At 34.2% G+C, this 26,130-nt stretch overlaps 1 protein-coding gene across 1 annotated transcript in view; it reads right to left on the bottom strand.

Moving 5' to 3' along the window:
- The window catches only part of LOC150094411 (uncharacterized), a 122,692-nt gene that overhangs the window by 58,205 nt on the left and 38,357 nt on the right, over positions 1 to 26,130 (bottom strand). Inside the window, exon 2 of the mRNA XM_090412466.1 lies at positions 3,619 to 3,882. Coding sequence (XP_090268592.1) covers positions 3,619 to 3,882 — 264 coding nt within the window. The remainder of the gene's footprint in view (positions 1 to 3,618; positions 3,883 to 26,130) is intronic.

Below are 26,130 nucleotides of genomic sequence, written 5' to 3'. Positions count from 1 at the left end.
CCTTCTTGGGCAGCTGCTGTCTCAGTAGTTGTAGAGGAAAGACTTTGCCTCTACAACTGATTTTCCTGGAAATTCTCGGAAAGTTTTAGGTTTCGCTACTTTTAGTTTTTTCAAGGGGCGTCTTAATAAAGTCAGCCCGTTTCACCTTTTCAGAACCAGCTGCTATTAGTGGTAGCGATGGAAAATCTGGAGTGCTGTTTGTCTGCTTGACGTGTCCGTGTAATCTGAATTATTCGACATGAGTTGACAGTGATTCGATGGTACCCTTCCTCCCCTGTCGTTTCATGGCTGTTTGATACGGAAAAATGTTTATCTCATTATCTTGTTGTTGGCATTTTCTATAAGGGCTATTGCAGTGCTCAAGGGTGTGTCCTGATAAGCTGCAGTTTCGATATTTGGATATGCTCCCAGATGGTCATTGCAGCCACACTTACGACACCTTTTCCTGGATGAATCACCGTAGCCCTTGTAGATTCGATTAATAAGAAGTTGGGAACATGGCTTTCGGCTCCATTGCACTAATCTCTCCAGACTTCTCCTCATGGTTATCGTTATCAGTGTCTTTCTTGATGTCTTTAATGGTTCCTCATTTAGAAAAGCAATTCTTATGACGTCGTTGTCGCTGTTCTCAACGTATTCCAAAGGAAATCGATCTATTTTGATTATTCTAAGAAAGCTGCCAATCATGATCGGATATATTATCGCCCCTGCCCAGTAATCCTATAGGAACACGTCTTACCACCAATACAGTCCTATAGACTCGAAGGTCTACTAGCAAAATGTCCTGGAAGCTACTAACAATTATAAAATCAGGAGAAGAGATAGTGTAGCAGACGATCTTACCATTGGCAAGTTTATATATACGAATATATATATGGTAACTTCTGCTGAAGCGAATCCTCTATTTCTTTAAACAGCCGGTTTAAAGAAATAGAGTGACCATTTCAGACGTGATACGATGATATATCCAAAAGTGTCGTTGTAATAAAAATATTTAATATCTAAAATATACAGTTCCTTTAGATATTTTACATAAAATACAAAATAATAGATATATTAGACCAGTGTTTCTCAACCTGTGGTCCGCGACGATGGGACAGGTGGTCCGCAGGCAGACTTAAATTAATTAAATAAATATATATTTTTAATCATCTAAACAAATTAAAATTGAATAAGTAAGTAAAAATTATTGAAATCAAATGGAGACTTAAAAAAAAAATATCATCAGAATGTTCAAAGGCGAAGGCAATAAAACTATATTGTTGTTCGCTTCACCCTTTTTATTATTCGTCATTCTGCCGTTAAATTTGTAGCGGCAGAATGACAATAATAAAAGAGGGGTGAAGTGAACAGTAATATAGTTTCGTTGCTTCCCCTTCCCTTGCTGCTTTGTCAAATTTGAAGTGAACATGTGTTATCCACATTTCAACCAATGGCTTGTTGTTTATTGATTTTTATTATTGAAGGTTTCCCTCCTTCAACCAAGGCTCAGTATATCTTGAGAAGTGCTAAGTGATACTCGGACAAAGTGTATTTATATATTTTTCGGAAATGTATTTTTAATAATGGAAAAGTGGCTTAGAACTAGGACTTTGAAAAGAAGTGCAAATGAAACGTGATGCTAACCCTAGTTGTGATACAAGTGTTGTAATAGCGAGTAAATCCGATACTATTAAAGTAGAAGAAACAAGCAGTTCAAAGAAAAAAATACAGTAAGAAATATAACTGTTCATATTTGGAATTCGGGTTTACTTGGTGTGGAGATGAAAGTGAGCAGAAACTTCAATGGGTTTTGTGTTATGAAGTGTTGTCGAACGAGTGCATAAAACCTACGAAACTCCGACGACATTTAGAAACTAAACTGATGTGAAAAATAAGCCAATTGAATTTTTTCAGCGACGCTTAGGGACATTAAATCATGGAAAAGATAGTGTTTCGGCCATGGGTTCCATTAATAGCAAGGCACTGGAAGCACCCTATCTCTTAAGTTTGCTCATAGCGAAAACAGGGAAATCTCATTCTATGAGGGAAAATTTGCTACTTCCAGCTATAAAAGATGTGGTAAAAACGATGTTTGGTAACAGGTTACTAAAAGATGTTGATCTGATTATTCCTCTTTCAAATGACATTGTTGGTCGCAGAATTAATGATATGGCAGGTGACGTAGAATCTCAGTTAATCGAAAGGATTAAGAAGAGCCCTTATTGGGCGTTACAGATAGACGAGACTGCTGATGTTACAAATGATGCGCAGTTAATATGCTACGTAAGATAAGCGCATGATGAAAACATTCATGATGACATTCTGTTTTGTAGAACTTTGTCATCCCGAACAACTGGAGAAGAAATATTTCACACTCTCAATAATTACATAATACACAAAGGGATCCAGTGGGGAAAATGTATAGTTTTCTGTTCGGATGGAGCTCGCGTCCTTACAGGCAGGAGTGGGGTTGTTTCTATGGTCAAGGAAGTAGCTCCGGATATGAATTGGGTACATTGTTTCATACATAGGGAAGCGTTAGCCTCCAAAGGAATGCCACCAGAATTTAAAACTGTACTATATAATGCTATAAAGCTAGTTAATTTTATTAAAGCTCGACCGTTAAATAACAGGTTATTTTCAGTACTCTGCAATGAAATGGGCAGTGAATATATACAACTTCTGCTTCATTCTGAAATTCGCTGGCATTCCAGGGGCAAAGTACTAACAAGGTTATTTCAATTATCTGAAGGAGCGATTTTCATCGCTCCTTCAGATAAAAACAAAATACAGAAAATGTGTTCGTGTGTGTGCGTGCCGATCTTCGACTGAATTTAACCAATATTGAGCCAGATATCCAGATACTCTGCAAGGGTCGAGAAGCTCAACCATCTCATTAAAAGTAAGTAGTAACATAATTATATCATATTATTTATTTGTTTAATAAAAATTAAAACTTTGTTCAATGATGATACACTTTTAATCGTTTACTTCCAGTTTAATTAATTATATTTCCATATGTATTCAAAACATGCTTCTAGATTTATTATGTTATAAATGGCATAGTTTTTCCGAAATGTTGGTAATTCCTACTTAGGTTTTTAAAAAAATTACGAAAAGTCAAAATGACGTATAGGGAAATAAATTAAAAACACTGTTTATTTTTGAAGTAAAACACTTTAATTCCAACATTCTAAAATGCTATTTTTCTTGCTTTTCTGTTCGCAAAATCGTCGATGACATTATCGAAGTCTATTTCATCACTCAGTTGCTGTTTTATAGACAGTAAGGCAAGATTTCTTAAACGCCAAAAAAAGTGCCGCCTGCGGCGGATCGCTGCCTTCCCTTCCCCCAGCTACGCCTCTGCAACTTAGTGGTCCGTAGAATTGTTTTCAGCATTTTACTGGTCCTTGGCCTTAGAAAGGGTGAGAAACACTGTATTAGACAATTCATTTTAATGCCACGGTTCCATCGTATTCTTACTGAGGTGTTCAAATATACCTCTTTGTAACCATAAAGAAAAAAAAGCTTGTTTTATCATGTCATAAACAAACTATATTTAACATTTAATAGTCAAAATATAACGTTTCAAATGAAATCAATTATAATTTCGATATAACCATTCAATGACGTTACCTGGTAAGCAGATTTTATGGGCGTAGATGGTGAATACTGGAAACTGAGAAGCAGTTAAGGCTCCTGGTCGTTGGGTGGCGCTGGAAGTAAACAACACACAGAGTCCAGTCTCAAAATTAACAGACTGACAGGAATCATTGTTCTGGCAATGTGTAAGGCAGTCCGTTAGATGCAGCGTACCAGGTAATAAATCAATTGTATCATCTGGCGCAGTATATACATATCCGGTGACCAGTTCAAAGGTCACATACCCGTCGTGGCACTCTGAAAAATAATAAAGGATATATAATTAATTTCTGAAACTTTTTTTAAGTGATAAAATTGTACTTTAAGAGATTTATGCCTTGAAATACTCTTTCCAAGAGATGAAGATTTCGTGTTATTAATTTAATCTCAAACTTAGCTGTGAGCTTGATATTCTGACTTGGAACGAGCATTAAAGCAATTGTTTTATGAGAAATGAAAACAGTGTAACGAATTATGGCAGGGTGCATAGGACCGGATATGTATCAGTAGTTTAAGTGATGCAGTGCATGACTGAGACATTTATAAAAACAAACCACGGGGATTTGCGGTTGAAATGACACCGAAATTGACCATTGTTTTCTGCTCTAGAAAACAAGCAAAATTGTAAAAGAATTGTTAGCCAGATTGGCCACACAGAAGGAAGGAAAAGAGATGAGAACTGGTCTTGGCTGTATGATTGATGGGATGGAAATTTCAAAATCGATCATAGATCGCTGCATCCAGACGAAAAAACGAATTAAGAACACTAAAAAGGAATGCGCTCTTCCAGGTCATTGAATCAGTGGGTAAAATAGAATTAAAAGGGCAAAATACTAGGAACCAAAGTGCATTGAAAGATTCAGACAATAAAAATAAAATAGAAGGGGAAACCCAGATAAGAAAGAGCGAACCGGAGTTAAATGAGATTGCAAAGTGTGTAAGTGATAATCTCTTTCACCTTACAAGGAAAGTACTCTCCATAAGAAAAAAAGCAGCACACTTTTTTCGACGTATAATGATTTATTGTACAATAAGATGACGAAATATTAATTGCTGTCTTGAAGGTTAATGAATTAATTAATATCAATGTGGACAATGCAGTAATGCAACTTGCCACCTGATAATAGAAGATTAATTTTATGGAAAGAATCCAGAATAAAATTGACAACTTACTAAATTACCAATAAATATCTGTTGCAAATTGGAAAAATAAATTTCTCTTAGTGAGAATGCTAATTCAGGTGTAAGTTGTGTACAGAACATAAGAAATTCACGTGAACAGTTTTCTTTTTATCTTTTGTCGCGCTCGTTCCAATTCATAGTTGTTTCTTCTAACTAGCTTTTTTTTTTAGAGTTTTCTTATGAATCATTTTATTGGCATTTATCAAAGAGACAACAAGCAGTGACAGTTTTAAAACGTGTTAATTAACAAACAGAATCCTCCTATGATATCACCGGCGTCAGAGACCGAATGATACTCATATTCCAACCATACCTTTTTCACATACTAAATCATAGGCTGCATAGTCCCATATCAGTAACTTCTCTTTGATGAAGAATTTTGGTTGCTAGTGGATCTGAGCCAAGCGATAGATGAACTTAAATGTTAGGAAACTTTTATTTCATACTGCAGATTCACGTTAAAGCTTAAAGTATAACCTAACTGTATGATTAAAACTAAAATTTTTTTGCATATATTATATAGACATGAAATAATGACCAAAAACATTTTAAACTTTATATTTTCCGTAGTTATTTGATTTTCTAATGATATTATAGCGTGTATCACTACTGTTATATCGTTAGTTTGAATTGTGCCATTACCTGATCATGATAATCTGCTTAGAGAAGGGATAAGAAAAAAAGTTTTTTCCAGACTCATAAAACTTAAACATTATGATCTGAAATTAAAGATACATCTTTAATTTATAGTCAAATCAAGTGAAAAACTTTCGACATTATGATTTGAACATGTACTAGTTGTATCGCTTGCATAAAATTCAATAGATTATTTTGTTTTCCTTCTGAGCTTCATTAGCGCTTAACATATATTAGTCTTCACAAAAATTCTTTGTCCCGTCCGGTAATTTGTTTTCTCTTTTTCCCCTTTTTTTAAAATTCATTTTCTGCTGTGTTCACTTTAAATTTGTCTTCAGTTTAAAATTATGTACGGATTACTTTACTGTGAATAATTCTTAAAACTTGGAATTACTATTTTTTTTTTTCTTTGAGAGGTAAGAAGACATTCTTACGCAAATCAATGATTATACATTTTCTCAGTTTTTCTCTGAAGAATCGATAGTAACTAACTCGTTGACAGAAACTACTCATATGAAAAAATAAAATAAAACACAAAATTCTGAAACGATATATATGCCATTCTAATAAGTGCGCACGCCCAGGAAGGAACTATCCGCATTTGAGTATAATTGAATCTTCTTTTATAAAGACATTAAAACTAAGTTATTATTTATTGCCTAAAATTATCGGAGATTACAAATAGTTTTCAATAACTCCCCATTCCCCCTCCAAAAAAAAAGAAGGAAAGAAGAACTTTAAGTGAAAAATTATTCAGTATATCGCCATTTATCTGGAAAGCTGTGTAAACAACAGTACTATAATAAATATTACTATTTGTGTGTGCGTGTGTGCGTGTGTGTGTGTGTGTGCGTGTGCGTGTGCCCTGATAAACGATTGGAGTTCGTTCTATGTCAATAGGATCAGCATTGGAGATCAAGGTGTAAGAAGGAAGTGTGCCTCAGAAACATGTGCCCATGTTTCTGAGGCATACTTCGTAAAATAACTGGCATGCCTGCTCTATTGACTTTTACCGGTAAAGAATATCAACTCTATCTTTCTATTAAGTTATAAAAATAACTAACATAGCATTTAACAGAATACTTTACTGTAACAATGCGGAAGTTATTTATATACTAAGGTAAGCCCACATACTACAGTGTCGCAAAGACATATAATGGTCCTGTAATAATAAAGCGCGCACTTCTATAACCAGGGAGATTGGCTACTTTATAATTAAAATCTTTTGAATAAATTATATTTATATAAAATTTTCTTCGTGTTTGTTAATGAATAACAAAATCTGGTGCCTAAAGTAAATATTTATTTTTTGATACTGATTTGTAATTTTGCCAAGACGAACGTAGTCTTGTACATATTTTACAGTAATTTCCCCCCTTATCCGCGGATAATAGGGTCCAAGACCTCCCACGGATACCTGAAACCGCGGACAGTACCGACTCCTATACACCTATGATAAAGTTTAATTTATAAATTAGGCGTAAGAGGTTAACAACAATAACTACAATGATAAAATAGAACAATGTATAACAACATACTGCAATAAAAGTTATCTGAATGTTATCTGTATTTGACTGAATAAGATTCAGTTATCTGAATTTTAGCAACCTCAGCATACGTTTTTTTATTTTTTTTATTATTTTATCAAGTCAAGAATTTTCACTTTTTCATTTAAAAGGAAGTACTTTACGACTTCTCTTTGGCATATCCGAATTGCCAGCATCACCACTCTTGCTCTTTGGGCCGTTATTAAGAAAAATATGGATAATTAATCTAAGATAAGTCCTTTGCCTGGTCCTTTCCATTTCTTTGTACCTAAAGAAAGCATTTAAGCCATACAAATGGATCCGGGAATAGAAAATAACACTTGTTTTTATAGTTTTTTTTTTTTGTCAACTAGTGAAGAAAGTTTTTCTTACTGTTTTTCTCCGTCTCTGTTTTTCACTCACGAAATCACTTGACCTTAGTGGGCATCCTGACGTGTCTAACAGGATCTTGTTTCCTGCAGGCCACTCTAGCGATTCTCCCGATCATTAAGCTTAAGAGCGGCAGCAAGGCCTTCTCAAGAGGCTTTATAGTGAAATTTATCTTGAGAAAACTTTCTCCTGAAATTTTACTGGCAATCTATCGCTTGATTTTCTTCTTCGGTGGAACTATAGCTTGATATTCAGAAGGTTAAAGTATCAAAAAGGTGTTGTATACCATTTTCATGTTAAATTATTGAAAAGCCTTTCCTTTTGTTACTTCTCCTTCATTCGCCATTCCTTCTAGTGCATGGTTATAATCACTGTTGTGCATTTATAGTGATAAACAAATTGCCGGCGCTACTGACTCTTTTTAATTTGTTAACATTGTCCAAAGAGACTATTGCATTATAGCCTTTCAAGTAGGTAACATTCGTGTGATAACTCCTCGGTTTAATTTTCTGAACATATCACTAATACCACCTATCAGTTGAGTTCTCAAACACTTCATAACTCGTAGAAAAATGTTTTTTTTTTTTTTTAATTATTCGTATTCTCGATAATTCCTACCTTGTACATACGAGCATTGTTGAGTTGGAAGTTTGGTTTTACTGCATTCTTGTATCCTGCTTTTATTCCTTTGATTTTATTTTTTTTCCACTGTTTCATGTACTCCAAGAGGAAATGCATTCTAGAAAGAAATTCTGCAACAACTGGCAGATCATTCTTAGGGTGAGACCTTCCCCCTCGCAGTCCAAGAAGGATCGTTCTTCAGCAGATGATTTAAGTGAAATGGACCCGAAAAGTGAACAGTTGAACTGCGTGGACAAATTATGAGAAGTCACTGCAGAGGAAGAATGACAGAACTATGATATTCGACGAGCTGTGTGTTAACAGTAAGTTCCAGATAAGTCAGTCACGTGTTGGGGAGAAAGAACTGCAAGTGATTTTGAAGCGATTGATGTCATGGAACTCCGTTATACTGAAATCGTACATGGAGTGTTTACGCTGAGGAAGCATAAAGCCAAGCACAGAATTTTTTTTATCCCACTTAACAGTAAGGTGCAAACAGCCATCACTGAGAAATTTAATGCAACGGAAGTTTGTGTTATTGTAGGGGGGGGGTGAAAAACGTGAAGAACTTTTTTAATTGCATCTGGGTCATATTTCTTAATTTAAAATCAGAGACAGAGCATGAATCCTTATTTTTGGTTGATGTCAGGTGTCTTTTTTAGCGTGGATGAAAGATATATTCAAGCGAGCATGGACAGTTAGATGCACTTCGTATTAAAGTGATTTTTTTGAAATAGAATAAGGTTATTTAAATTTGATTAACACTAAATCGAATCACATATTTGATTAATCCAAATGCATCGGTTGGTTATTTATAAATAATGTAAGTATAAGAGTGGGGGGGGGGATTCTGACAGGTACTTGAAATCTATCCGTACGGTTGTGCAGACAGCACTTGAAGTTGTGATAATCTCACCACTGTATGAGGAAAATAGTGGTCAATTTGAAATGAATTATAATCATTCATAGTGAATAAGGGACGGCGAAGTGAACAACACGCTGAACAAGCAAACATTCGTAGCATTAACCAGAAAATAATATACATGAGTGATAGCTCGATAATTGAAATCTGGTTTTCCTTTATGGTGATGGAATACGCTCCCGTATAAATGTTCATAATTTGAATTTTTTAAATTACTAAAGTATAAAACCGAAGGATTTAATTCTCACATAGGATTGCTATGATATCGAGAGAGAGTTTGCTGTTTAAGTTTTTACTTAATCTCTGATGAGAACTAGCACTTCAAAACAATCTTCAGGTTAGTGAAATCAAATTTAAGCACTTTTGAAGATACATTCTGCCCTCAGCATAATAATATATAACAATTATTATTATTATTATAACTATAATATAATTATAATATATTTAATATTTATATATTTTTATAATATTTTTATATATATTTTATATAATGATATATTTAATATAATATATTTTTAATATAAAAATATAATATAATTATAATATTATTATTATTATCATATTAAGAGAGACCTGCAGGGAGGTCATATTATTCGCACCAGCTATCATACTTATTTTTGAATTCATTCACGCTACTTGCACACACAACATCCAACAGCAGTCCATTCCAATCACGCACCATTGTATGAGGAAAAAATCTAGCCCTCACCCCCTTCTTGACAGCATTCATTCTCACCTTCCAAGGATGTCCTCGCGTCATTTCCCACCCTCCATAAAATGAAAAATTCCATTTTGTGAAATTCTGTATAACTTTATAAGTCTCATCATATCACCCCTCTTTCTCCTGTTTGCAGCCTACAAATTTTCAGTCTGTCTTCATAATCAGTTTTCTACAATCCTGATATCATTTTTAATATCATTGATATCATTATCTTTGCACTTTCTGCGCTGTATCAGAATCATAACGGAAACCAGGAGACCTTTGCGCTATAGTTCAATGAGGTCTTATCAAGACCTTGTGAAGAGGCAAAAGGACTTCCTTATTCTGTTGTATTTACAATCTTTGCTATATGATCACTGAATTTCAACTTACTGTCCACTGAAACTCCAAGATCCCTAGTCTCATTAGTTTCTTCTAGCCTAATCCTACCAATATAATACAACATTGGATATTTAATCACACCAAAGTGTGATTAAATATCCAATGTTGTATTATATCCAACATTTATCACCACTGAAATGACAGCCATTTTCACATGTCCAAATTCCAGCCTATTCAAATCATTCTGTAAGTACTGCGTATTATCAGCACTCCTGATTACCTTACCTATCTTTGCATCATCAGCAAATAGTCGTATGTCGCATGTGAAATCCTCCCCAATGACATTAATATATAGATTGAATAACAGTGGACCAAGCACTGATCCTTGAGGCACACCACTGGTTACCTTGACTCCTGCAGATTCACATCGCCCATATTCCACTTTTTGATATCTGTTAGTCAGCCATCCTCTTATCCATGTCAATAGTTTATAATCCAATCCCATATTCTCCAATTTATGCAACAGACTTCCATTTATCCGTTCTGTCAAAAGCCTTAGCAAAATCCAAAAGTATCATGGTGTATCCATTCGCCAAGTTTCTATAAAGAAACTATCAACAGGCGCGTCTCATTTTTGCTCGTGTCTTTCTCTTTAAATGTTTTTAATAATATCATTTATTTAAATAGCTACTTGTATTCGTGTAATTTTACATATAAAAAGCCTAATGCCAAGTACTATATAAGAATTTTAAAACATTCTTAGTGAAATGCGTTATATAGGTAAAATATACTACAAAGAGATGCTGTCGTAGCATTCTGTAGTTTGTAATATTAATGGCACTTTAGATCCAAATCATTTCTCTGATACGTAACGATCGGAATCGTCTCTCCTTCTGTTGTCATTTGGTCTAAATTCATCTGGTAAACAAAAGGTCTTATGGGATTGTTTGCTGTACGGTAGAACTTGTTTTGGTCGTGTTGGAAAACACAAGAGATTCAGTTACCATCGTACACACTATTTTACTTTCATGATCTGCGCAAAATGGGAGAAAACAAATCCAAAGGTCCATTTCAATCCTAGTGATTACAATCCTGACTGTGTACGTTCGCAGGCTTTCGATACAGAAAGCTCCACCGACGCATATTCTATCTTAATCCTTTGTCTGAAGCAATTTCCATTTGTCTTTATAGCCGAAGTCGCATTCATGACGCTTATTGCCTTGAATAACTGCCGTTATAAATCAACTGCCATCAACACAAGTACGTCATCCCCAAATGTTCTTTAAAACTTTTTAAATTTGTACACATTTCGGGTCTCGCGCGTGATGGCTGTTCCCTTTTCACGAGATAGTGAAAGAGTGGCCAATATAGACGACACGTTATTTTCCAGGAGGGAGAATTCGCAATTCTATTGTGATTTGTGATCTGTTTATTGGATGGTCTACAGCTGATTGGCGATGTTTTATCTGCTTATATTAAAGAAAGCGTGGTTGGGATTTCCTGTTGACTCTAAAGTATACAACTGAAATGATGGCCAATACACTTTTAAAACAGATGAACGGCCAAAGGCAAATGTATCTATAAGTCTTCGGCGAACGCCAGCCAAGACGTTATTACCATGAGAAAGCAATATATTACAGTTACGAGGAAGCCGTTAAAGGATCGGTTTCTCAGAGGATTAAATGAAGCTTTTAGATGTCCAGGAGAGCAGCAGCAGCGAGAATTTGAAAGTGTGAAAAGGAGACAGCTCAGATGAATAAATATGCAAATGACGGAGAAACGATGTTGAGCTCTGCAAAGGCCATTCTGCCTAAACCCTTTAGATCTAGCTTTGCGACAGAATAAAAGGGGGGGGAAGTAGGATTTCATTTGAAACATTTTACGTCCAGCTATACCGGAAAGACAATGTAAACATCTGCAGGTATGGACTGGAAATTTTCCAAATGCTACTTTGTTAATAAGAATAGAATTTTATACAAATGCTTTCAGTATTAATAACAAAATAAAATGAAATAATATAAAATTACAGAAATTCAGTATATCTTTCGTCTAATTTCTCTTGTTTTCATCGTAACTACCACTTTTTAGACGTCCATTATGAAATCAAATTTTACATATTTTCCTCATGCTTCAATCGCTTTTCTAACTTTTATTTTCTTTCTGAGTTTTAATCTCTCTTAAGATTGTTGGATTATCATTTTTGGAAGCTGAGTTTTTTCGAGTTGCTAGTGGAAGTAGATTACTGGAACTTCCTGAACACCTTTTAAAAACATACCGACTCATCTTTATATAGTTAAAAACTGAAATAGTGAGCAACTTATTTCGTTTATCATTTATTTACACTTAAAATGTTTGGAAAAGGTCCGGTATATGATGTGACTTGGGAGAGAGAGAGAGAGAGAGAACGAGCAGAGGCATACGCTTCTCTGCTATTAATATTTTAAATTAGTGTAGCAGATACATTAATTCGTATTCCTTAATTTATTTCACTAATTAAAAGTTCAGTAGTTAGATTTTGATTATAAACTTTGAGCCATTCTAAGGTACAAAAATATAGTGATGACTATTGTTACAGAGCGAAAGTAGCAAACATTATTTCGATCTTTTGAGAGAGTGAGATTATTAGCTCTTCCCGTCAAAATATAACAGGATGGATTCCTTGAATTGAATTCTCCTAGAACTTCGTATCCTTTGTTCAGCGGAGAATAAGAGGAAAGCTAGGGTAATTAGATATCTTTGCGCAACCAGCTTGTGTTCATTTACTCCTCGTGGTGATATTTACTCCACTCCGACCTCACTTTTCAAAGCGAGATGATTGCTTTATCCATTAAAATAGCCGCTGCGCAAGGAATGTGAGATGCAGAAAGTCAGAGATTAGAAATTGTGACATTTTGTAATCCATAATAATACGCGGTTACGAGTACGGACCAAATTGTCATCTTCAAAGGTTGGAAAACTCTTCATACCACTTCAGCAAGTTACCATTGTCCAGAGGGGTAGCCTCGTCATGTGTTGTGGCTCTGACAAGTAGTACTAGGAGATAACGAAAGTTATCTGAATTAGCAGTGCGGATTTTTCTTCATTGGATCCTTCGCGTAAAGGTTGTAGCTAGTTGAGGTCACAAATATTCGTCTCATTTTTAATAAATTGTTAACTTGGTTTGATAGGTGGTCCAGATATCAGATGGCCTCAGTGGCCGCTATCAGCCGTGTTTTAAATTCGCTGTCGGCTAGTAGTTAAAATATTCGCGAAATTGTTTTCTTTTTTTGCATAGCTTATCTAAATAATGTCCTGATAAACACATAATTTGCAAAACTGTATTTTTACTGTAATGCTTGAAATTCAAAAGAGATGCAATTTGAATTACTTGTTTACCAAAGAATCAGTTTTAACGACAAAAATACTAAAACATACTTATTTATATACACTAACATATCAGAATGTAGCAATATTTCGATAATTTCAAGTAAAAGTGTTGAATAAAATTTGTATCATATTGCAAATTAATAAAGGGGTAAAAAATCTCTGAGTTTGAGTTTGCAGTCATGGCTGAAACAACTATGCCTGTGGAGGCCAGTGTAATATGTTTGTTAATTGTGTGTGTGTGTGTGTGTGTGTGTGCGTGTGTGCGCGCGCGCCTTCAAGTTCGCCTGATTTGTGAGTTGAAAATCATCCCAAGTTCCGGGGCGTGAAAAACCTGCCATCTATATATGTGATTGGATAATTCACGTTCAGTCGAACGGTCTTTATAAAAGGTTTGTCGTGTCCAAGACCAGTTTCAAACTGGGGATGCTTAGAATGCTGGTGTTCCTTCGTAACTGATTGGCTACTTTGAGACGCTAGATTACTTAGATTAACAGAGTTCAAGCTAATGAATCGAATCGCATTACATAGTGCTTTAAACATTAATAGAAAATAAATATATAAAGCAGTATTAAATTACATTTGCATTCCTAGTTAAAAGTAAGCAGGTTTTAGCATTTTTTAAATCAAGAAGCTGTCTTAATCCTCTCATAAAATGAATCCAAATTTTTCTCTCGTTAGTAGAGTTAAATTTCATGGTGGCAAGACTGCAAATGACTTACACGATATTTCCTCAATGGAAAGGATATCGTTCTTTCTGAGATTATAATCCAGTCTATACTTGGAAAAAAAAGCTAAGCTTTAAAAATATAATTGTCTGATATTAAGGAGAATTAAATTACCAGATTTAGAGTTAATACTTACAATGTGATTAAGATAGAAAATTTTATTTAAAAATCTATAATGTGATCCGTTCTACATCACAAAGTTGTGCAGGGATATACTCAAGAATTTTCACTGAGTGATAAAATATACTCTGCGAAGTTCATAAGAAAGTATCTTTTAACTTTTGTGCTATCTACATAATACCTTAATTTGTTGGAACAGACTGAATATAACTTTTTTCTACTTTAAATTATTTAAATTTAAAGTAGAAAAAACTAATTTAAATTATTGTCGACGTTTATACCTCAACTAAGGCGGTACTCCAGCACTTGCCAGCAGCGCTTAACGGAATTTAAATATTATCTGTTAATTTAAACATATGCCATGCGCAGAAAAATCATGATGCATTGTAATTTTTATTAATAACAATGCTTCTTAGTCTATTCAATTTTGCTAGCTTAGTTTGATGAATGGTTAGCGTACTGGCTTTTCCATCAGTACTGTGGATTCAAATTTCCATAATGCTAATTCTTAGGTTAACTTGAATTTCATTCTTCTGTGAGAGACCAGTACCCCTCTTATTGGCTTGAAAAGGTCCGAGTGTGGTTTCTAGATTAAGTAAAAAATAAAAAAAAAGAGTGGGAGTTCCTTTAAAAAAATATAAAAAATAGACGGATTGAATGGAGCATCGCCCCTGCACTGAACTGTGATATAAGTGCTATTTTGATCTTTCATACTTTCAACAAAAAAACCATTTTCTAAAACTTTATTAATAAAATTAACTTTACCTTAGAAGTTGAAGCTTTTGTCACAAACAACAATAAGTCTACCAATGTTGCTAACTGTGACAACCCTACATTCACGATGTGTTTACCCAGATGAGCTTCTTTGTCTCCAAGTGCTTTACTTGGAAAAATTTTAGAACACAGGATGCAACAACAACAACAACAGCTTATTAAGTGAAGGAATAATTACCTTACCAGATTTCATTCGGCCATGAATATTTGTCAATGTGTTTAGGCGAAAATTATTTTCTTTGCCCGATGCGAGACCACTACCCTGTTTTTAAAGGTCTGTGTGGCTATTGAAAAATACTCCATATTTGGTCTCCAGAGCAGGATCTTCTAATTATTGAACCCTTAGTCTATGCCCTATACTAATTTACAATATTATTATTATCCGCAGACCTCCATGGAGTAAACAGACTCATCATGGAAGGCCCCACTCTCACATGCGCAACTCATCATACCTCGACTTAAATGCATTCACTGTCCCTGGCCTCACCACACTCTCAGGTAGTGCATTCCAATCAATGGCTCAGCTGTAACTGTTATATAAAAATAACTTGGAGGAAAACAAAATCAGAAAGAACCACTCGAAGCAAGTTTGCAATAATTAATAATACGACAATTATCGTAAACAGCACGGAGTCTTAAAATAGGCTAATTTTTGCATCAACGTTGTCGCTATTTCCTTGGATCCAATACCGATATAAACATTTGTGAATTCTGATTTGTCACAAGTCAAACACACTTTTGTGGACAAAGTTATATTAAACACACCAAAATGAAATACCCAACGTCTTCATTTCTGCTCTGCGCTGCCACAGACCACTATGAGCAAAATGACAAGAAGCAGTGTGCTAATATATTGGCCTTGTGATGTCACAGATCCAAACCTCTTGTGGCCTGCGGCTAAATAAAAAAATACAATTTCTTTTGGCACGGAATAACAACATATGAACAGTTGTCTCGCTCAAACTAGCCAGCCTTCGGTTCCCGTGGCTACGAGGTTAGAAATTGAGGACTGAAATCCAGTAGTTGCTAACGGTTTCAGTTTTATTGATGGGTCAGAAACCAAAAATTGAAACTTCTGCAGCTCACAAAATATATCCACTGACAGAAGAGAACACGAAAGAGGGAGGATCAAGGGGAAACCCTAGCTGCGTTTGAAGAAACCCAGTGGGAAAATCGATTGGAAGCTTGGTCAGTTATGATGGATTGCTTATATTTCCGGAACTAGAAGCAACAAAGTGAGTTATTTATTTACAAGGTTCGAACGAACTTCCTCTTGTGGTAGCAAGTCGGTATTATTCAGTTTCAAATTATAAGAGTTCTTGAGAACTGAAATCCAGCCTTCGCTGTTACAATTTTACAAATTAAGTACAAATTAAATTCACTTTAAAATTCATTTTTAAATGAAAAAAAAAAAATACACTTTTAGCATAATTACGCAAACGTGTTTTTTCTCCTCTTACCGTCCATCAGAGTAGCTGGTTTTAAATCTTTTGAAGTCCTAAGATAAAAATGTTTCTTATATTTTTATTTTGAAACCTTTAAATACACGCAGTGAGTAGGGAAGATTAGCCTGTGAAAGAGTTAAAGAAGGAAGATTAGTTCACTTGGCAGATACGTCGTAATTAGGATTACTCTGTAAGCTACCAGAAAGAAAATAACTATAATTCTCGGTTTTTAAATAGCTTAATAGACCTCCATCTGAAACCAAATATCAAGATCAAGGATGGTCTAAAACCGGTCGGTCGCAATAGCTGTTTAGACATAGTTACGCAACAGCCACCGTTTTTATAGTGTTGGTCCTTAACCGACGTTATTGCAGACTCTTGCGAGGGTAACTTTCAACACAAGTTATTTTCATTTTTATGTGTTTATTTTTACCTCCATTGTTTGCTTTTTAGTTAGCTATTTGGAACAGACGAACTTTTCTGCTTGATGGTTCATATTAAATGAACAATAAGGATTTCTGTGGAAGGATATGAGACAAGTTTGTATTTCACATAGGAGCAATATTTGCCATAACGTTTTCGAATATTTAAGTTGTCCATGTTAAATACCGAAGAAAAACTTTAGATTCAAATTTTTTTAGAAATAGTAATAGTAAACATTGCAGTACGACTGTTCAAATTCTAGTGCATAAACTGGTTTTTAACTATTGTAATATATTTATTATAACTAACAACACGTATTTAATTTAATTTTTCATTAGTTCGATCTTGTGGAAGTTCTTTTTATAAGAGAGAGAGATTTGGGAAACTCGGAAATCCAGGTATGATGGACTGCGATCTGAGAAATGATTTTCTCAGATCACAGTTTGAAGATTGTAAACAAAGATTAAAACAGAATTACAGAATAAGTAATTCTGTTTTAATTTTTAATTAAAAATTAAAACAGAAATTTTATTTTAAAAGAAGATATTTTAAAAGATATTTAACGGAGGAATTTTGGGCATTTAAATGAATGAAATTAAATTAAACCTTAAAATTCCGATATTGTACAGCATGTCTTAAACTTATGTTTTCCGATTGTTTTCTGAAAAAGACAGGCGTGATTAAAATAAATGAAAATCAGATTATAGCATTAGAGAAATTCCAAAAATCTGATTTTCTACATGGTGGTCTGATAAAGCTTTCAAGTACTTTATCAGACAGCTATCAAGAAAATCAGACAAACTTGAAAACTTCAGTTCACCAGGAAAATGTAATTGAAAGATCTGATAAACAGATTTTTCATAGCAATAAGAAGGTTGGACTAATGATTGAAAGGATTACCTGCACGGTAACGATTTTATCTTACTAAAAATCGAACCAAAATACTGTGCTGTTAAATGATTAAATAGTGATATAATGGTTATTAATTCTCCAGATTTTATACACATATCATTAAAATTACAGTAATATATTCGACAATAATAGGTCTGTGTAGATCAATGGAAGTGGTGCTTGGGTCATCTGGGGCATGAACAAGCAGGGTTTTCTATTCATGGAAAGTCGGGTTTTTTTTTACTCCCGTAAACTCAAGAATATTGACCAAACTATTTCAGACACTAACATGTTGTATTAAGGGCCACGAGATGGCGGCACTTCTCTGCCGTCTCTTTACTGGCTGCCGCTTATGACTAGTGACAATTTCTGGTCAGCAATCTCTGATTGGCCCTGTGGAGATTGAACTGTCCACCACTCAGTTTCCAAAGTTAGTAGGACTAAAAAAAAAAAAAAAAAAAGACTTCGCTTACTCCCTTTGAAGAAATTAAAGGCGTTAGCTGATTTTTTTTTTTCATATTCGACAATCAGCAGTATTTTAGATAAAAATTACCATATCGCTATATATATATATATAGAATCCACAAAAGTTGAAAAGAGCACCAGATGAACAAAATGTTCTTCCTCGCCATAGTTCAAAAAAATAAAAAAAAAATAAACAGCATGGACTGCTGTCTTTGAAGCGTATTAACCAATGTATTTAGTCAATGTCTTGCGTACCTACCACTGAGTGCATTCAAAGGGAAATTCAAACTACACAAAAATGATACGACGATTCGAACGAGACAAAATTCACTGTGAAAATGAGGCCCAATTTAAATGATTATAGGACTAAAGGTTAATTATTTTCATTTAATTAGGCACTGTTATGCTACGCTTCATGTAGGAAGCAAAATGCAACTAAATTATAGCTGATTGTGCTAAACTGTTTTGATTAATGGAAACGGATTATTACTACATTAAACATCAAAATTCCCAACACCCAAATGCACTCACCCAGAAGGTAGAAGCAAAATAGCCACACTCGTAGCTTATGCGTAATTAAATTTAATTAAGTGACCTCACCCAGTCAGCATTTTCTGAAATTTTCCTTCAGGGCTTGTGACAACGTTTTAATTTTAATTTTCACGATTTTGTAATTGTAATTACAATTTTTCTTGATTTACTTGTAATATGAGAATTTTATATGTGATTAAAAGTTTCCATGAACGGTATTGATCAATAATTTCAAGTTTAGGAGTTGTCTGATTTTTTCTCTCTCCCTCTCTCTGTATGTGTGTGTGTGTGTGTAATATCTGTGTTCAGAAATTTGCTGGTCATTTGGGAGTACTGTTCGATTGATTAAACTGTTCGATTGAAAAGAATAATTTCCGTTTCCGTTATGAGACTTTTCTTATTCCTTGCCTCTTCTCTCCATGTGAATTTGTGCACATTTTTATGTTGGAACATGGTGTTAGTGATAACCAGTCCATGTCCTGAGCAGAAATCCAACAGATATTTGCCATTATTATTAGCTTTGCTCTTTTCTCCAAATTTTCCCAAAACATTTTTGTATGTCTGATAATCACTTCCTACTCTGCTATTTAGATCCCCAACAAGGACCAATTCCCTTAAGAGAAGGAAAGATTTAAATATTTTCTGTTTTCTTGTAAACATGAAATGCGCTTCATTTGCCTGGGAGTTCGGGTATTAGCTACCAGCCTCAATATCAACGCTCATCTGTGGCATGTGACGCGTATTCGAAGATATGGAACAATATTTCTGTAGCAAACAGACTCATTTATTTTTCTTGTTTACTTAGCAGCCGTTTATATGTAACTTAGACGGTCACTTAATATAAGAAAGCAGAACTGCAGGCGAGTCAGTACTTCATTGAAAAAAAAAAAAAAAGGTGAGATAAATGGTCCTCAAGAGAATATCATACACTTAAGCCTTAATCCTCAACTTTATTTTGCTTCTCTCTCCACCCTGAACTTAAATGCAATGATGTGGATATTAGTATTATGTAAGAACTTTCACACCAGAAAATCTAAGTTTAAACTGCTTTGTATCGAAAGTAGAAAGGCGAACGGTTAACCCGAGTACAAACTAGCTACTTTCAGACAATAAATCAACCCGATAACTTCTCTAAATGTTGCGAAATCGATGTCCCTGAGGGAATGAACGACCGGCGTAACTAACTTAGATAATTATTCCACGGAAGTTAACACTCGGGCGACGCATCTGATCTAACAGATACCTGCAAAATGTTTAATATAAATATTCTTACACAATTCGGTGTATAGCTTGAAGGTCATGGGTAGCTGTGCATTCATATTTTACGAGTGATATTTCGCACTTTTTTTTTGCTATCAGTTTGGTTTAACACATGTTATGTAAAGGTTTATCATGTTTGACAGTGAATTGTATCAGAGAGATACCGCGACCTCCGATGTTAGTAGAGTATGGTTTAGTTGTTTTTTTTTTTCGTTCTTTGTTCAATAATTTCTAGATTGTAACTGAAAATAAATAAACCATCATGTATTACTGAAATAGAGAGCCAACGGCTTTTTTTATCATACATATCCTCTAGGAGATGTGCTTTACATTTATGGAAAATATTGATTACAGTGCTCTGGAGCTCGCTCCACCTTTACTACCAGTTGCCCATAAAGGCACTCTTATGCTTGCATCTGCCGAAACTTTTAGTTTCTATATAAATATTCGGCACGAAACTCGTAGTTTCTATATTTGGCTATAAAATAATGTTGGATTCAATATTCACTTAATTTGTACCATCATGAATTATATTTGCATTGTTTGTTCTTTATTTCTTTTTGCATTTTAGCACATACTAGTAATGAATGTTATCTCTCAGATATACCGCGTCCTACGCTGCAAAATTACCACCGCGACCTCCGGAGCGTTAAAGATTGAGAGACATCACGCTAATAGATTTGGAGTACTAAAAAACTTTGTCATATCACATACACAATTGTCATTATTTTGTGGTATCTTATACGGATGTACCTTAGTATGCATATTATCAGTATAATGTATACTTATGATTTTAACTAACGTTAATAATTTCTGATTGAAAATATTCTGAATCCTTCTTCTGTTGGGTTCACAAATATTATGGGGTAACAGACAACTGTAGCTGAGATTATAACATTTACCTTATTAATGTAACGCAATTCTTCGTGTGCGTTTTTTTATTACATTACATTAATTAGTATTATAAGTAATTTAACAGCGAAATACTGTTTTCCACTATCGGCAGCAAATATCATTATAATGAATTCCTTTGGAGTCGTTAATTATATTCTGTGATTGTACGGTAGCTAACAAATTAATTCGAACACGTTCATTTTAAACAAAAATTTTAATATCGCAAGAAAATAAGTACAAAAATTAAGCTACAGCTTTACCTAATAGTTTATATGTGCTCCTCTCTTCCTAATAAGTTCATTAATTCGCTTAGTCATGGACTAAGCGAATATCATGTATTCGCTTCTGCATCTCGTTTCTTATTTCTGCATCTCGAACCATACTTTTATAATGGATTTATATTAAGTTATCATAATTTAATTTTCCAAGTCTCTTTTTCAGTATGGCTCACAAATTTTCTATTGGCGTTAATGTCGGAGTGTTATTTGGTCACGGAATGTTGTGATTTTTGAGGAACTCCTTCACTTTTTTTGAAGTGTGGCATGGAGCAGGGAGATGAGTTCTTTTTTTTTCTGGATCTGTGGGGCCACCTTTTTCTCCAATATTGTTATGTATTGGTCACTTTTCATCATACCGTCATGTATAAAACAATCCCAGAACATCTTTTTAGCTGGGTGTTTTTAGGAGCTTGTTGAAAGTGGGCAGGAGAGGTCTTCTTAGCCGCTGATTTATGAACATTGAGTACACGCTCTACTTGGACAAAGAAATGGCTCTCATCTGAGAATATGACCTTCTTCCATTTCTCAACAGTCCAATCTTTGTAAACTTTTGCCCAAATTTTTCTGCTTGGTCTTCATCAACAGTCTTTCCTTTTTTGGTATGTGAGTAGTCCTCCCTGCTTCCAACAATCTTCGATGGACTGTCATGTCAGAAACATTAATCCCATTAGATGCCAAGTCTCTATTTAAGTTTGCAGCAGACAATCTTGGATTCATTTTGCTTTTCCTAATTAATAAATGATCTTGAGTAAGTGTAGTTTTCCTTTTTTGCTTACATTTATCTGTTGTGTTATGAGAAAAGGTACCTGTCCCTAAACCTCTTTAAAATCGCAGTAGCAGCATCCAAACCAACTCATTGGCAAATTTCTCTTGAAAAATCAGTCATGGATGTGTGCTGAGAAAGAGTACATATTTTTGAAAGCTTTCTTGGAGATGTATCCATTTTATAGTTACATAAAATGAATAAAACAATCCAAATGTCAATTTCTTTAAAGTATTAAAAACGCACAACACTATTAATAAACATTGTAGAGACAGTTAAAATATGCAACACTCAACCAAAATAGTGAAACTAAAATCAAAACCAAAAATAGTAAACCGAAACCAAAATTATTGTGAAATGAAACAAAAACCAAACCAAAACCTTGAGGAAAATTCGGCCTGTTCGGATTAATTTGTTTGCTACTGTATAATGTGAGAGAGTGAAGCGTTGTATCAAAGTTTTTGTTCAAGCGTCCGTAGCCCGGCTTCAGAGAATGCCAAGCAGGACTTAAACGAGGAATTCGTCTCTTTCCGCCAACCTGTCAGTTAGCTGTATTGTTTTAGTGTCCTCTTTGAGGGAAAATATTTTCTAAAAATGACTAGAAAGGAGAAAGGCCCACCCAGAACTGGTTGTGTGGACTGTGTTACCTCTTCGGTCTAGTGTCCTCCGTTATTCCCTAGATCTCTGGCTCCCAATACTTCGTTTCTTAAAATGAAAGGGCAGTTCAAAGGATAGATTTCAGGATCCTTCAGAAACCCAGGCCGAATCGTAGGTAGTGCTAACCATCTTAAAGGAAAACGATCAGCAGTGTTTACAATTGTGACAGAAACGTTCAGGATTCCATGTATAAATTCGAAATGAGATTACTTTTGAAAGAAAGAAAAACGATTTGTAAATGTTAAGCCTACACTCTGATTTTCAGCCACTCTGGGAACTATTAGGTAGCACATCGCATGAAGCTTAAAGTCATGGGACTGGGATGGCGGAAAGGGATTTCGGATGTGCATCCAAAGCTCTTAGGTTTCTTTGCTTATTCCTTTTAATTAGTATGTGTTGTTTGAACACGTAACGTATTTTAAGATTAGAATCAGTTAAGTATACAGTATCCAATAGTATACCACCTCCCTCACTGCGCACTGATTTATATTACTATTATGCACTCATATTCACCGAATGAACAAGGAGAAGAGGAGGAGATGCAAAAGGAAGGGAAATCTCTTCAAGCATCAGAGGAGGTGCCAAAAACAAGGGAACAGTTTCAGAAGTGTTTTTGAAACTGAACTTTTTAGGATATACCACGGACTAGGACTGGCCTAAATCATTGACTTGGAAGAAGTCCTGGTTAAGCAAGGCAAGTATACAATTCATTCATTCTTACTATTACTTATAATATTCGGAAATTTGTTTTGACAAAAAAAAAAAAAAACATTAATTAACTACGTGCACCATATTAATTAAAATGAATTCGCTTGCATCAAAAGATGGTCGTTATTGATTAAAATAGTCAACGATGGTTCCTCAAGACTCCTTTTCTCGCTAGCATCTCATCTATGTAAAATTTGAGTGCAGTTTAGAAAGGCAGCTGTTCATAAAAAAAAAATAAATAAATAAATAAAAAAAAAGCTCTATCAGGGCTAACTTTTATTTGTATCCAATACGGGACCAGATAAATTTTTGTTATGATTTTGTCTTTATTGTGTTGGCGTCTGGGTACCAGAGCTGTGTGACATTTAATGGTCCTGATACTCTATATATTATACCACACATGAGAAAGGATGTCATCTTCTGTTTGGAATTCCCTGTAGAGAGCATCCAAAGCAAACAATAAATCAACCGAAACCTGCGCATGCCTACTGGCTCTTTAATAAGAGCGTTCCTTGCGTACACGAAACAATTCGTAGTGGAAACGGCAGCCTAGTTCTAAAGAGTTCGACGTTGTTTGACCAAAAAATAAAATAAAATAAAACATTATGTGGTTACTTTAAGATGTAAATGTATCAATCTGTCTCATGAACTGAACCCCTAGTTGCCTGATTGTACTGCTTATTACATAATCTACTTCAGCGCGGCTTTTACAAATGGAGATTATTCTGTCAACCTGCCAAGTCGATTGATATCTCAGTTGTTCCGTCAATGGACAAGGGCTTCTATCGGACGAAGTACCGTTAGCAATTGCGTTCTAACATCCCTTATAGATATCTGCTGAGTAAATAAACTTCAGGATAATTATCTGCCTCTCTAGTTTGACATACAGTTCCATGCGATTGCTAGAGTATCGAAAACTTATATTTATTGTTCCAAGTAGACAATTCTCTTTTGAATTATAACCACATTTACACCATTCATGAATTAATTTCTACAATTGATCTGCTGTTTTTTCTGCTACACTGTTAAATTTTAAATGTTTGTTTCCATTGAGTGCCAATTGGTGCTACTTTGGAAAAAGTAGCACGAAAAGTAGCCGGCCACACGGATAAAATATATCAAAAATATACACTTCGTATCCATATTATAGGTATTATATCCAAAGGTTAAAGTGACTTCAATGGACACTTCGCATCCATGTAATTATGTATATTTATGTACATGCATGCGTATACACGTCAAAGTCCGATACAGTAGTTAAACTTTTAACTGGTTTTATTTTTAAAACTTACAGGGGGCCTCACCACCAAGGAACTATCTCGACTACGGAGGCCTTAGCACTAATTTCTCTCAAGCAAAAGTGTGTATCACAATATAGTTTCAGTCGTGTGCTAGGAGTTGAATTAAGAAAAGCATAATGACAAATATAGTTTCATGTAATACCTATCCTTAAAAGGATATTATAAACACTCCAGAAAGAATATTAAATCTATATAATCACAGTTATAAGCTAACTTACAGCGATCAGAAACTACAGGATGCTAATACATGTATATTTAATTTGCCTATTCACATAACTTAACACAGCGCATAATAGAAGTAAATAAATTAAAAAATAATGTGTAAATTAAGTAAATATATATTACAAGAAAAATAAATTTGGAAATATTCCTCATATAAAACTTAACATGACAGAGTTCTTTAAAATAAAAATAAAGTGATCTTGCGAACAATTTTATTTTATAAAATAAAACAAAAATTAACTGCTTTTAGATGATCACTCGTATTTTTAGTATATATATATATATATATATATATATATATATATATATATATATATATATATATATATATATATATATATATATATATATATATAATTACAGTATATTATTTTATAATGTAGTTTGAACATTTTCATTTTACTATAGAACACGCTCAATTTTCTTAGACTTTTTCCCTGACATTTTAATATATCTAATAGGATATTATATTGTTTTCTTTTTTAAACAAATGTCAGAAATTATTTTAATTTTTTTCTTTCACATAACCGGCCTGAGAACACTCAGCTGACTGGCATAATACACACGGTCACAACCTTATGCTGGCATAAACTAAACCACACCCTTAAAGCTCCTTAATAACTACCAATGCTGAATGATTCGAATTTTGATCAACAATCATAATCGCTTGCTTGCAAAATAAATTTGACATAATTAAAGTTTAGCAATAGTTCTAGATGATCGCTTTGCGAAAAGAAACTTTTAAGCCAAAACAAGGTAGATTGTATCTAAATTATATCTATCACACAACTTTTCAATGCTTATCTACAAAGACAGGATCCACAGTAATAATACGTTGTTTGCGCAAGTAGGTGATGAAAGGGGCAGTTGTTTACCTCGTGCACACAATCGATCGATTGTACAGGACTGTGTCCATCGAATGGGCTATAATTAGCGAAAGCTGTTTGGTCGTTTAGTTAGTTTTTTTGAGAACTTGGCACCAAAGAGTTCAATGTCCGCTCGATTCCACTTTTGGTATACTTTATGGTCACAAAGAAACAGATCTATATCTCAAGGAAAGCGGTTTCTTTCAAAATATTGTTCAACATTTGTTAAAGTTTATGAAAACATTAAGAAAGAAGTATTGTTAAGAATGAATGATTAATATTAAAATGCGAATAATTATACACATAATTATACAATAATTATGTGTATAATTATTATTATACACATAATTATAATTATGTGTATAATAATAATTATACAACTAAATAATTATACACAGATATTTATAAATTATAGAAATTAGTTTTTTAGCAGTAATAAATACTACGTAAATACTATTCTAAATCAGCGTTTCCCAAATTTTTTCTACGACGGAACAC

This window comes from Typopeltis vanoorti, chromosome 22 (genome assembly GCF_054136105.1).
Source record: "Typopeltis vanoorti isolate ZY-2024b chromosome 22, IOZ_Tvanoo_1.0, whole genome shotgun sequence".
In the NCBI taxonomy this organism is placed as follows: Eukaryota; Metazoa; Arthropoda; class Arachnida; order Uropygi; family Thelyphonidae; genus Typopeltis; species Typopeltis vanoorti.
The sequence above is the reverse complement of the archived record's forward strand: the minus strand, read 5'-3'. Positions and strand labels throughout refer to the sequence as shown.